The sequence below is a fragment of the Mandrillus leucophaeus genome, unplaced genomic scaffold, assembly GCF_000951045.1.
Source record: "Mandrillus leucophaeus isolate KB7577 unplaced genomic scaffold, Mleu.le_1.0 Scaffold590, whole genome shotgun sequence".
NCBI classification, from domain to species: Eukaryota; Metazoa; Chordata; class Mammalia; order Primates; family Cercopithecidae; genus Mandrillus; species Mandrillus leucophaeus.
In genome coordinates, this window is record NW_012106364.1 from 646533 (window position 1) to 660714 (window position 14182).

Consider the following 14182-nt stretch of genomic DNA (forward strand, 5'->3'; position numbering starts at 1 on the left):
CTCAGCCTCCTGAGTAGCTGGGACTACAGGCTCATGCCACTATGCCCGGCTAATTTTTGTATTTTTGGTAGAGATGGGGTTTCGTCATGTTGGCCAGGCTGGTCTTGAACTCCTGACCTCAAGTGATCTGCCGCCCCAGCCTCCCAAAGTGCTGGGATTACGGGCGGGAGCCACCGCGCCTGGCAGGCCCTTGCTTTTAAAGTTTGCCTCCTTACACCTTTGTGTTTATCAGGATTATGAAAAAGACAGGCTTTTCTGTTTTCACAGTAAAAAGGGCTTGCTCAGCGCCATTTCCTATTGGGCATCTAAATGATTTTAGTTTTTCCTGAGGCTCCAAAACACTTGTAAGAGCATCCTTGAACTTCTTCATTTACTGAGTTTGAGCTTCCAAATTTACTCTAGAAATATTAACCAAAATAGTCTAAGGCTCTTTAGGATAATAATTTAATAGTCTCATGGTGGCAATTTGGTTTTATTTTAAAGAGACATACAGACATAAGTTAGCAACAGAAAAAATTCCCAAAATGTGAGCACAGTTAACTTGTGCTATGTTCCTAATCATCTCCAATTTTGAAAATAGGGTCCATTAATGTGCTGTGATCTTGCCTTTCCTAATATCAAGGAAGCAACAGCTTCTAATATTTGTTCTGCCTTCTTGAGAGAAAATGAATTTGTGATTATAGTCTTCAGATTAAACTTGGGACCAGGACCAGACCTATCCAGATAAAAGGGTATTATATCAGAGTCAGAGGACAGAATGCAAGGCTGCTGAGAAACAACAGGCAGAGGCTGTGTTTAGGGGTACTCTGTTAAGATGAAGAGATAGCCTTACTTAGTTTGGTTCAAGAACTAGATGAATCTGATGTTGGTTAATACTTTCTTAAATGAAAGCAAAAAGACTCGTTCAACAACAAATATTTATCTAGCACCTACTGTGTGCTAGACTTCATTCCAGGCACTGGGAGACAGAGCAGTGGGGGGAAAAACATAGACAAAAACTGTTGTTCCTTTGGAATTTGCATTCTAGTAGGAGAGGGGCAGGAGGTGATAATAAATAATTCAGTAGTAATTAAAATATAATGAAACGCTATGGGGTAAGAATAAGGGAGATTGGTAGTACTGGGAATGAACGGAGAAAATCTTATTAAAAAGGTACTATTTAGCCAGGCGTGCGGTGGCTCAGGCCTGTAATCCCAGCACTTTGGGAGGCTGAGGTGGGCGGATCACTTGAGGTTAGTTGTTCTAGACCAGCCTGGTCAACATGACGAAACTCCTGTCTCTAATAAAAACATAAAAATTAGCTGGGCATGGTGGCGGGCACCTGTAATCCCAGCTACTCGGGAGGCTGAACCTGGGAGGTGAAGGTTGCAGTGAGCCAAGATGGCACCATTGCACTCTAGCCTGGGCAACAGAGTGAGACTTTAAAAAAAAAAAAGAATTTATTCCTTCTATCTAACTGTATGTTTGCACCCATTAACCTACTTCTCTTCATTTCCCTCACCCCCCATCCTCTGGTAACTATCATTCTATTCTCTTTTTTGGGTACTACTTTAGTAAAAACCTAAAGGAAGTAAGTAAGCTATACAGATACGGAGATTGGGAGAAGGCACATTCCAGACAAGGACAACAGTCAATTAAAAGGTCATGAGGTGGCAGCATACTGTATTCTAAGATCAGTGAGGAGACCAGAGTGGCTACAGTGAAGGGGAGGAGTAACAGATGAAATCAATGAGGAAAGGAGTGAGAGAAAGGCATAGCTAGATCACCCAAGGTCTTGGAGACCTTTGGTAAGATTTTGCCTCTTCTGCTTAGAAACTATTAATGCAAATTCTTCCAGGTGGGGAGATGAAAGTTGCTTAATTCTTGCTATACCACTGGCTATACCAGTTATACTCAGGGTTACCTGAGTTTAACAGTAAACTCTACTTAGCAAATAGCTCAAGTTGTCCCTCAGCCCCACCCCACCCCCACTATTAACATAAATAGTATTCAAAGATGAGACAATAGCAACCAAGGGCACATCAGCCAGTACATGCAGCTGTGTAGCTATCATTAAAGGGAAAAGATAAGACTGGTGCCTTTCGGCTTATCTGTTAGGCAGGCTGAAAGGCCTGTGAAATTATTGCTGGCTGTTTGTGGCAACTGAAACTATATAGAGTAATTCTGTTGTAGGCTGCTAGAAGAAGAGAGGATTAGGGGCCAGTAAAAAAGATTGGTCAGTATAGTATCACAGGGGGATTATCCATTGGCAGAAAGCAGTCACATATACATTTGCTGTAAGTTAGGTATCTGAGTATAATAGGTAACCTACCTGAGGGTTACCTGAGTGTAACAGGCCAGTGGTATAGCAAGAATTAAGCAACTTTCATGACTCTGATAGGACCATACCTGTGTCACTGGCAGCTGTGTGCCTCACAGGGAACTCAGGGTCAAGGGAAAATCATGCTAAGATACACTGCATCTGTTCCTACTCCTGGGTAGCTTCCTCATTTAAAAAGTTTTATAAGTTAAATAAAATAAATCAAGAACTTAGCAAATGTATATGTGACTGCTTTCTGCCAATGTATAACCCCCCTGCGATACTATATTGATCAACCCAGTTACTCTTCAGAAATCTTACTGGCCCCTAATCCACTCCTCTTCTAACAGCCTACAACAGAATTACTCTAAATAGTTTCAGTTGCCAGAAACAGTCAGCAATAATTTCATAGGCCTTTCAGCCTGCCTGACAGACAAGCCGAAAGGGACCAGTCTTTCTTTTTCCCTTTCATGATAGCTACACAACTACATGTACTGACTGATATGCCCTTGGTTGCTGCTGTCTCATCTTCGAACATTGTTTATGTTAATAATGAGGGGTGGAGAGAGGGGGGTGGAGGGACAACTTGAGCTATTATTTGCTATGTAGGCTTACTGGGTTTTGTTTTGTTTTTGGTTTTGGTTTTGAGATGAAGTCTCGCTCTGTTTCCCAGGCTGGAGTGCAATAGCACAATCTAGCTCACTGCAACCTCTGCCTCCTGGGTTCAAGCGATTCTCCTGTCTCAGCCTCCTGAGTAGCTGGAATTACAGGCGTGCACCACCATGCCCAGCTAACTTTTTTGTATTTTTGTAGAGACAGGGTTTTGCCATGTTGGCCAGGCTGGTCTCGAACTCCTGACCTCAAGTGATCCACCTGCTTCGACCTCTCAAACTGCTGGCATTACAGGCGTGACTGTTAAACTTTAAAAATGCATTTAGGCTGGGTGCGGTGGCTCACGCCTGTAATTCCAGTACTTTGGGAAGCCAAGGCAGGTGGATGGCTTGAGCCCAGGAGTTCAAGACCAGCCTGGGAAACATGGCCGGACCTCAAGTCTATAAAAAGTTAAAAAAAAAAAAAAAAATCAGCTAGGTGTGGTGGCATGCACCTGTATTCCCAGCTACTTGGGAGGCTGAGGTGGGAGGATCACTTGAGTCCAGCAGGTTGAGGATGCAGTGAGCTGTATCTGTGTCCCTGAACTCCAACTTGGGAAATTGAGCAAGACCCTGACTGAAAAAAAAAACAAACAAAAACATTTAATAATACTGTACTGAATCAAAAAATCCTGAAGGCAAGACTAGAAAACCACCAGTTAAGGTGATTAAAATTCTACTCTAATTTAGTATGTCATAGAAGACCTAGTAGAAATTCAATAGAAGAACAGACTTCAGTAATAATAGGCAGTAATAGGTGTCAATCTAGAATCAAATCTAGGTTCTAGATATTAAGCATACATCCTCAGATTAGTTAGCTGCAAGTCAGAAATCAAATGGGTTCACGGTTGTGCCTATGTTCGGCCTGGTGGATAGTACAACTTTACATGGACAAAAGGAGGACACGCGGCTGTCAAGATGACTGGACAGATGGGCGGCCACTGAACACACATGCTGTCTCTGGGTAGTTCCACTGGGGAAGCAGGTCATATAGAGGGACATAAATTACTGTCAGGAGCACAGCGGGAGCTATGGAATCGAGAAGTTCTGTGCTTTGCTGTTCTGAGTACTTGCCCTTCAACTCCTTCAGGGGTTCCTGGAAAGGAAGGCTGCTACCAAGTCAAGGATCATCTTTCATTCACACACTTTTCAAAAGTGATTAGATAATATTTTCCTTCAGTCTCCAAACTATAACTGATTCCAACTATATTTACCAGGGTCCCTCCTTCTAAATGGATTTTCTTCTAAAATTAGAACAATAAAACTGACATTATATAAATGTCCTTCCATAAACTTAGGCTTTCCTGAAGTAGAAAAAAAAAAAAAAAGAAAATAAATTCAGACAAAGAGTATGTTTTCATTACAGGCCCACCTGATTGACTTTCAGGCCCTGGGTGCCTTGATTCAGAAACTTAATCTATAAAAATCTCAAAATGTAGAACTAGGATCTACAGATAGAACCTAAAGGAAGACATTTTATTTCATATAAACTACTAGGTGTGGTGGCTCATGCCTGTAATCTCAGTACTCTAGGAGGCCGAGGTAGGCAGATCACTTGAGGTCAAGAGTTTGAGACCATCCTGGCCAACATGGTGAAAAAACCTCATCTCTACTAAAAATCCAAAAAATTAGCTGGGCGTGGTGGCAGGCACCTATAATCCCAGCTACTTAGGAGGCTGAGGCAGGAGGATCACTTGAACCTAAGAGGCAGAGGTTGTAGTGAGCAGAGATCACACCATTGTACTCCAGCCTGGGTAACAGAGTGAGACTCCGATTCCCCCCACCCCTGTACCCTCCCCCCTCAAAAAAAGAAAACAAAAATAAAAAAACGCCAAATAAAAAACTGCCTAACAGAGTTTTATGAAGACAGAATGGGTCATATAGGGTAGTAAATCACTGGTGGCATTCATGTACGCACTGATTTTCCCATCACTGCCAATACAGAGTGAATTCCATCAAAAACAGATAGGGTTTGAAATAGACAAAATTAAAGACCATCCCTTCCAACTATGAGATTTTACATTCCTTATGTGTACATGGTCACATGGCTCAAAGCTTTTCTGCAGTTTTATTCAAATATGTATGGACCTTAATACTACAAAGCCTATGCATAACCCCTTCATTAAAAATTATGAATAATGCACTTTCTTCCCCATCTCATTAAACATCATGCTATAGCAAAATATAAGAGAGTAAACATGAATGAGAGCAGGGTATGGCTCTCAAATTCAATCCAGCTGAGGAAAAATCTGAGTGAGTTCTCTGTATTTCCAACCTATAATACAGGTTTTTATCAGCCGGGACTAGAAAGAGGTAGCTATTTTACATCCAGAATTCAAAGTCCTCTACTGCATTACAAGGTTAAATCTAAAGACCACAAGGTTAAATCTATTTCTAATCATTTATTAAACTAGAAACATAAAACTGATTCCATTATTCATCATTAACTCCTCGTTTATAATCATGATAAAAAGATGGCTGTGAATTTAACAAATAAAAGCCCACAAATCACTTTTATTACCATTTTAGAACTACTGTGTGAAATTCATTATCCTTTCTCAGGATGTCAGCATGGATTTCTATTACCTGGGTAATCTGACCCAAGTTTGTAATATATTGAATATGAATATTGAATATGAATACTGAATACGAATATGTAATACATTGAATTTCTCAGATGAGATTAAAGAATATGTTTATAGTCCTGATGGGACATGAAGAATATGTCAAACTGGAAGTAGCAATCTCAGTAAGTAATCTTCTATTTTATTTTTTGAGAGCACAATGTTTTAATCTTTCATAATTAAGACTCCAGTACCTACATACTGCTTATGGAATATTTTAGGAGGAATATTTTTAGGTCTACAGGGATCACTTGGATAGCAGATCCAACATTGGATCCAACTGTCTGACGTGAGAACCTCTATATAGTTCCCAAAAGATCCACCACTTCAAGGACTCATTGTCTATTCAAGCAGCATCATGGTCCCACAAATGCAATCAGTGTGTGCAGTCCTCAATTGTGGATCTTGGAAGACCAAAGAAGGCTTCAACACTGACTTGTTTGGCTTGCACAACAGTCAAAAAACGTCAGCAAATGCCAAGCTGGTTTGCTTCATTTGATGGAAGCTGCTGAAAAGGTCTTCCGTTTGGAAGCGTCTACCAGTTTTTCTGGTATAATAGCTACAGCTGTGGGCTTTCTGAGTGTGAACGGACATATGCAAGACATGAAATATCAGGGACAAGCACCATCTGCAACTAACTGTCTCACAGGCTGGAACTACATGTAGGAGTAGCAAGGGACAGAATTTCCTCAGAGCCATATACTAGCAAAATTTGGCTGACAATGATCTTAAGACATGAGTAAACAGCATTGTAAGATCATGTCCTTTGCAGCTAGTGTCTTCGACACTTTCTGCCCTAATCAAAGGTTAAACGAACAGACTGATGAATATTGCCTTGTTTTAGAAAGATATGCAAAGAAAAAAAAAAACAAACAAGAGACATTGTGTCTATTTCTTTTCTCTAATTAATATTCAGCCTCTCATTCAACAATGTTTATGTGAGATTTAAAGGCAATAAAGACAGGGATAACAAAAACTATACATGGGAAAGGGTTAATTCTTTCTCCACAGGTTCACTTCTAAGGTTCCTAATTATAAAGTTGTACAGCAGGAAGGAAAGAAAGAAAAATTTTTAAGGTGCTATCAGACCTCTAGGCAGAGACAGTAGATTGAAAAATCACATTTAGGTTTCTTTTCTCTTGGAAAGAGTTCTGCCATAACTAAAGGAAAATAAAAATTTTTCAAGGTATAAATTCATAGAGATAGTAAGAAAAAGATATAACAGCAACAATATCTTGGTACCTGGAAAGCAGATGGATTAGCAATACTACCACAGAATTCTCAAAGGCTTAGGACTGGTAGCACCTCTGGAACTGTATGGTGGGGAGTGTTAAAAGAGAGAGGATTAAGATGTCAATAAGATTTCTAGATCCCAACCTCGATTCTACACTGCTGGACAGCTCTTAGGTCTCTAGGCTCTGCATAAAACTGAAGATTGATTCTTTTGGAGATGATAAAATAGATGGCACTTAGAAGTAAAAGCCAAACATGGCTGAGGGGTGGTGAATGAAATGAATTAATGCATACTGAATGCTAAGACTCTCCAGCCCTCTTTCCCAACTTAGCTCCCCATGAGGCTTGCAGAAAGCCTTTCTATTCTAGACAGAGACTTAAAGATAACTTTTGAAAGAACTGAGCCAGCCCAGAGAGGAAAATTCAGCAAAAAATCAAATCGAAATCCTAGAATTAAGAAGTACAATATCTGAAATGAAAATGCTCTGGATTAGTTTAACAGAAGGTTGTTGCCTATAGAAGAAAGAAGCAGTGTACTTGAAGACAGATCAATAGGAATTATCCAATCTGAAGAACAGAGAGAAAAAAGATTAAATTTTAAAAAAGCAGCCTCGGTGATCTGAGGGATGACATTAAGTGGTCTAACACATATGTAACTGGAGTTCTAGAATGAGAGAAGAGACATAATGAAGTAGAAAAAAAATCTGAAGAATGACAAAACATTTCCAAAATTGGGGAAAACTATCAACTTGCAGATCCAAGCTCAGTGAGCTCCAAGCCAGAGAAATACAAGAAAAACACCTACATACGTAATAGTCAAACTGCTGAAAACCAAAGGTAAAAGAAATACGGAAGAGGAGGCTACAGATTGGCACTGCCAACAGAACTTTCTAAAGTAAGGTAAATGTTCTACTCCTGCACTACTGTCCCATCTAGTAACCATTAGCCACACATGTATTTGAAATGTGGCTGATGCAATGATGAAACTGAATTTGTTTGATTTAATTTCAATTTACATAGCCACATGTGGCTAGTGGCTATCATATTAAACAGTGTAGCTAAAGAGACTTAAGAGCCTTAAGAGCTATCAACCCACCATAATATGTGCACTTTACTGATTCAAACACAAAGTAATAATAAAACAAAAAAAATTACAATAAAATCTGAACACTGATTTGATATGTGATATTAAGGAATTCTTGCTAATATTTTAAGTTGTGAGAATAGTTATCATAGTTAAATTTTTTAAAAGAGACCTGTTTTAAAGATACACACCGAGCTACGCATGGTAGCTCATGTCTGTAATCCCACAAGAGAGGATCACCCAACGTCAGGAATCCAAGACCAGCCTGGTTAACATGGTGAAACCCTGTCTCTACTAAAAATACAAAAATTAGCCAGGTATGGTGGCATGTGCCTGTAATCCCAGCTACTCAGGAGGCCGAAGCAAGAGAATCACTTGAATTCGGGAGGCAGAGGTTGCAGTGAGCTGAGATCACACCACTGCACTCTAGCCTGGGCAGCACAGCGAGACTCCATCTCAAACAAACAAGCAAACAAACAAACACAAAAAAAAAACAAGAGCTACTGAAATATTTACAGATTAAGTGATATAAATTTCTGGGATTTGCTTCAAAAGAATAGAGTAGGGTTGTGGGAAGGGGTATAAATGATATTAACCGTGGATAATTATTGAAGCTGGATGATGGGTACACAGGGACTCATTATACTATTCTGCTTATTTCTGTAATGTTAAAAATATTTCATAAAAAAGTTTTTTTTTTTTTTTCTTTTTGAGATAAAGGCTCACGGCTCGTTCTGTCACACAGGCTGGAGTGCAGTGGCGTGATCTCAACTCACTGCAACCTCTGCCTCCCTGGCTCAAGCAATTCTCCTGCTTCAGCTTCCCGAGTAGATGGGACTATAGGCGTGTGCCACCATGCCTGGCTAATTTTTGTATTCTTAGTAGAGATGGGGTTTCGTCATGTTGGCCAGGCTGGTCTTGGACTCCTGGCCTTAAGTGATCGCCCTCCTTGGCCTCCCAAAGTGCTGGAGTTACACGTGTGAGCTACTGTGCATGTCCCCATAAACAAGGTTTTAAAAAGTAGAGCAAAAGGAAACAGGGATGGAAAACAGGAGGGGAAAACAGAGTCAGTCCAGGAGAATCAATATCCAAATAGCAAGACTTCTGATAAGAAATAGAGAAAATGAAGGGGAGAGCATCAGCAAAGAAGTTAAAGAAAAATTCCTTGACTTGAAGGACATGAGTTTCCAGTTTTAAAGAACCCAGTGAGTACCCAGCATGATGGGTGAAAAGACAGACAGAGTCACAATGAGGCATATCATTGTGAAATGTGAAACACTGAGGACAAAGTACAAGCTTTCATTGAGGAAAAAACAGGGCAAAGGCAAGGATCAAGAATCAGAACGGCTTTTGATTAGGAGAAAAATGATTTCTAACCTAGAATTTTATATAGCAGCTGTCAAACAAATATGAAGACAGACTAAAAGAGATATTTAAAAACGTGTAAAGGCTCAAATCTATGGAATAGTCTACATACCTATTCTCAGGAATCCACTGGAAAATGTGTTTCATCAAAAGAAGGAGTAAACCAAGAAAAGGACACTGTAATAGGAGACCCTGAGTATGAGAAAGCTGATGACGGGAATGAATCCCCAGGGTTAAGATGAAAGGAGGTCCCAGGAAGATAGCTATGTTCCAGGCATTCAAGTAAATCATTCTAGAAGAGACTTTAAGAGAGGGAAACTGATAGTATACTTTGAAGGGTCTGATCTCAATGGAATTTGGGATTAAATTATAGTTAAAAACACCAACAGAAACAAGTATTAACTCCAATTATCTACAAAAAGCTTTGCTGAGGAAAAATCACTTTAATACATGGCTCAGCTTCAAAGAGTATATACAGTCATAATAATGTAAACACTGGGCAGGGTGTGGTGGCTCATACCTGTAATTCCAGCACTTTAGGAAGCTGAGGCAGGAGAATCACTTGAGCCCAGGAATTTCAGACCAGCCTGGGCAACATAGTGAGACCCCATCTCTACATAAAAATAAAAAATCAGCCAGGCGTGGTGGCACACACCTGTAGTCCCAGCTACTTGAGATCCTCCTAAGACAGGAGGATCGCTTGAGCCTAGGAGTTTCAGGCTGCAATGAGCCATGATTGTACTACTGCCCTTCAGCCCGGGTGACCAAGCAAGATTTTATCTCTAAAAAAAAAAAAAGAAAAAAAAATTGATGTAAACATTGAACACTGATTTAAGTAAATTTTAAGAGAGTTCTATCAGAAAAAATGGGAACATGAAAAGTATGCAGATGCTGGCAGTGAGTGGAGAGATGTACAGGAATACCTACAACAGAAAAATCCAGCTGGGTGTGGTGGCTCGCACCTGTAATCCCAGCGCTTTGGGAGGTCAAGATGGGAGGATTGCTTGACCCCAGGAATTTGAGACCAGGCTAGGAAACATGGAAAGACCCTGTCTCTACAAAAAATTTAAAAATACACACTTTGGGAGGCTGAGACAGGCAGATCACGAGGTCAGGAGATCGAGACCATCCTGGCTAACACGGTGAAACTCTGTCTCTACTAAAAAAAAAAAAAAAAGCTGGGCTCCTGTGGTCCCAGCTATTCGGGAGGCTGAGGTGGGAGGATTGCTTGAGCCCAGGAGGTGAAGGCTACAGTGAGCCATGACTGCACAATCAGCCTGGGTGACAGAGTGAGACCCTATCTCAAAAAAATAAAAATAAAGAAAAATTTCCAGGAGTCCCAATATGAGCATGTTACTTAGGTAATTATCGAAAGAATCAAAAGAGGTGAACGAAATTGGCTTTGTGGAAGGAGATATTGGAGGTCTTGTTAGGGAGAAAAGTCTGGGGACTGGGTTTTTCTTAAATAACTGTAGAATTAGTTGGTTCTTTAAACTGTGCCTTTATCATCCTGAAAACTTGAAAGAACGATGCTATCAATGTTCTCCTAAGAGTTTATGGCCCTGTGAAAACAGAGGCCAAGCAGCTGTGGGAACTCTGCAGCACCTACATAAAGACCATAAGCATGACCCTGGAGATGAACACATGTTAAATCATAATTCCACTGTCTCCTTACAGACACTGATTTGAAAAAGCAGTCACTTGCCAGGTGTCAAGTTTGAAGAAGTTCATTGGGAAACTGTTTCTAAGCACAACTAACACATGATATGAGAAACAGGGACATCAGAATCAGAGAAAACTCATTTAAAGGAAATACATTTAGACACTTACTAAGGTTTTTGCTTTATTTAAGCAGAGAGAATCAATTCTCTTTTTAAGGAATATAATTATGTGATATAAATAAACTCAAGAAAGGCTCCCAGTAGGAGCAAGCTTAACTTTACTTTGTATAATGTTCATAAGTTGATTCACAAAAGCTTTTACAGTCAATGTCAGTATACCAGAAAAATTCTTCCAGGTTCAAATCTCTACTAGGTATTTAATTCCCATATTTAAGGCATAATGTATTTTACATTAAGAATGAATGGGCAGGGCATGGTGGCTCACGCCTGTAATCACAGCACTTTGGGAGGCAGAGGCAGGTGGATCACCAGCGATCAGGAGTTCAAAACCAGCCTGGCTAACACGGCAAAACCCGTCTCTACTAAAAATACAAAAATTAGCTGGGTGTGGTGGTGTGCGCCTGTAATCCTAGCTACTCAGAGGCTGAGGCAGGAGAATCGCTTGAATCTGGGAGGCAGAGGTTGCAGTGAGCCAAAATTGCGCCATTGTATTCGAGCCTGGGTGACAAGAGTGAAACTCTGTCTCAAAGGAAAAAAAAAGAATGAATGGTATCTTTTTAACTTTTAAATAGTGTTTCAAATAGTCTATAAGCCAATAAGTAGTAATGAGTGTTTTGATGAAAAGATTTTATAGTATGTTTTATACTACAGTTCTGGCAGCTGGGCTTGATTTAATTGTTCTACACATTGATATTAAATTAGCCAAAACAGCTAAAACCCACATGGAATTCAAAATTTCATTTCCTCAATCCCCAACATTTTTTTTCCTCTGATTTTATGCTCTGTAGTACTAGAAAAATACTAATTTTCCCACATGAGCTCTTGAATGTAAACATTATACAAATATATATAAAAGCTAGATTAATCTTTATCTGGCTTTATCTGGATCTATATAGTTTAACCTTGTGGGAATGACGTTTTGATTTTCTTCTTGTTCATATGGGGAAAAAGGCAGAATGGAAGCTGAAATCTAAAGTACCCTACATATCCCTAAGCTAGCCATTAGTTTCAACTCTCACCAGCATACACTAAGTAGAGCTGCTCACAGGGGGAAAAAGTTTTTCTCTTTTCAAGTTTTGTTTATCATCTCCATTGGGAAATGCCAATTAATGAGAAAATAGCCACAATTATGACATCCCCAAAAGAAGAGAATCCAAGGGGGAAACTTGAAAAATCAGTAGTTAACTATAGATGGAAAAATTTAAAGGTTGCTTCTTATAATATCAGGTTTATGAAAATTAAAACTTACTAGTTCTAATATCATATCAATACTTTTGAGGACAGGGTTGGACTAAGATTCAACTTCTCTTGTGAGGATTCCTATTCAGGAGTTAGTCAAACGGAAATGCCAATAGGAAAGTAAACTGACATTCATTAATTTGTTTACTGTTTCTTTTTTTCTTTTCATTTTAAGAGCAGAAAATTTGCCCTGGTTTCTGTGACCCAAATTCTCTTTCCTACTCATGAGGTAAAGCATTCTTGCGTGCATGCTGACTGTCCTCAAATATTAGGCTTGAGGCTCTGTGGCCAATGGGAGGTTAGATTTCAATGAAAAGGGAACAGATGTAGATTTGGGTTAAGTTTCTTCAGGATCCTGTGCTGGAAAAGCCCCTTAACACATTACTGTCATCATAGTAACAGCCAATTCCATCTGCATAGTAATCCTTGCTTTATTCTTCTTGTCTGAGCCAAGTTATATTGTGACTCACTCATCTACCCTCTCAATCGTTACTCCCTTTGCTGAAAAAAAGGCAGTCAACTACTGTGGCAACAAGGTAGTTAGTGAACTGGCAAACAGGCCTGTTGTGCTGGTATTTAAATGACTGAAGAATGTTTAGTTTTAACTCCAAGATACTTTACTCTTGATGTCTCACCATCAGTACTAGTATCTTACACTGGTATTTCTAGAAGATTAAACAATGGGATCCCACCTGTCTTGACTGGAAAGTGGAAAGCTGACATTTTTCTTTCAACATTTTAAATATATTTCATAGTCTCATTCAGACTGTTCTATCTTAAGTTCTTAGTGGGGGTGGGGACAGTACCAGTCCTCCTCTTCGCAATGTCTTTTGACTATCCTTCACAGTGCATCTTTCTCTCTCCTGTTAAAGTGTGAGCTCACTTTCAGTAGAGATTTTCTTTTCAGTTGCGGGTATTGAAGCCCCTAAATTTTACAACTGTTGTTAAAGGGCTACTTTGTATTTGCTTCTGACAGGACTCTAGGTTTCACCAGTCCTGGGCCAATTTTACATTAATGTATTGATTTGGAGGTTACTACATCTACGTAAGTAGTGTAAATTTGGACTATATAACTCATCTATGGTATTGATTGGGCCTTGAATTTCTCATAAGGGGCTATACCCAGAACCCAGCTCAGAACTTTCCTGTCATTTTTGGGGGATGGCGAAAACATTTTCCTAGTTCTCCTTTCTTTGCGGGAGCTGCCCTTCCAGGGTCTCTGCTTTATGCAGGGATCGATTACAGTTCCCCATTTCAGGGTAGCACAAGGCTTTCTTGCTGTTCTTGTGAACATTAAAACCATAACCGCTAGCAACCTCCAGGGTTGCTACAGCTCTGACTTATGAGCTTACTGCTCTGCCTTCATGCTGCCTGAAGCCCAGAAGGTTTATATTTCAAAGGAAACTTCAAGGTAGGTGAAAACTGAATGAAATTCTAAGCTGATACCCAAGCATTCTAAAAAATTCAACATTTTCAAGATAAAGAGGCTCTTGTATACCAGATAAAATTCCTCTAAGATGCTGTTATACTTATCATAGATACATGCTAATGGGGTCTTGTGGTCCAGTGTTCAATGACAACCTCCATATAAATCTCTTCTTATATGAATGACATTCAAATTTTGCTGTAAAAGTCTTAAGGAAAAAAGGTGTACAAATAAGAAGAAAAAAGTTTCTAAATGTTTGTTGAGTAAAAGAATGAACATCTATGTCACGCATGACTTTTGTTTTTCTTAACAACAAAACATAAAACTCTCGTCCACAAAGATTTATCTCAAATCCTATTCCATGACTAACTCAAACCTAAGGAAGAAAGAGGGACTTTTTTACACGTAAATGAAAAATTGG

General features: G+C 39.5%; 1 protein-coding gene across 1 annotated transcript in view; it reads right to left on the reverse strand.

The window, feature by feature from the left end:
- The window catches only part of AP2B1 (adaptor-related protein complex 2, beta 1 subunit), a 149688-nt gene that overhangs the window by 30629 nt on the left and 104877 nt on the right, over positions 1-14182 (reverse strand). The window contains exons 20-22 of the mRNA XM_011999417.1: positions 10828-10849; positions 10218-10258; positions 791-804 (exon numbers count right to left, since the gene is read on the reverse strand). Coding sequence (XP_011854807.1) covers positions 791-804; positions 10218-10258; positions 10828-10849 — 77 coding nt within the window. The remainder of the gene's footprint in view (positions 1-790; positions 805-10217; positions 10259-10827; positions 10850-14182) is intronic.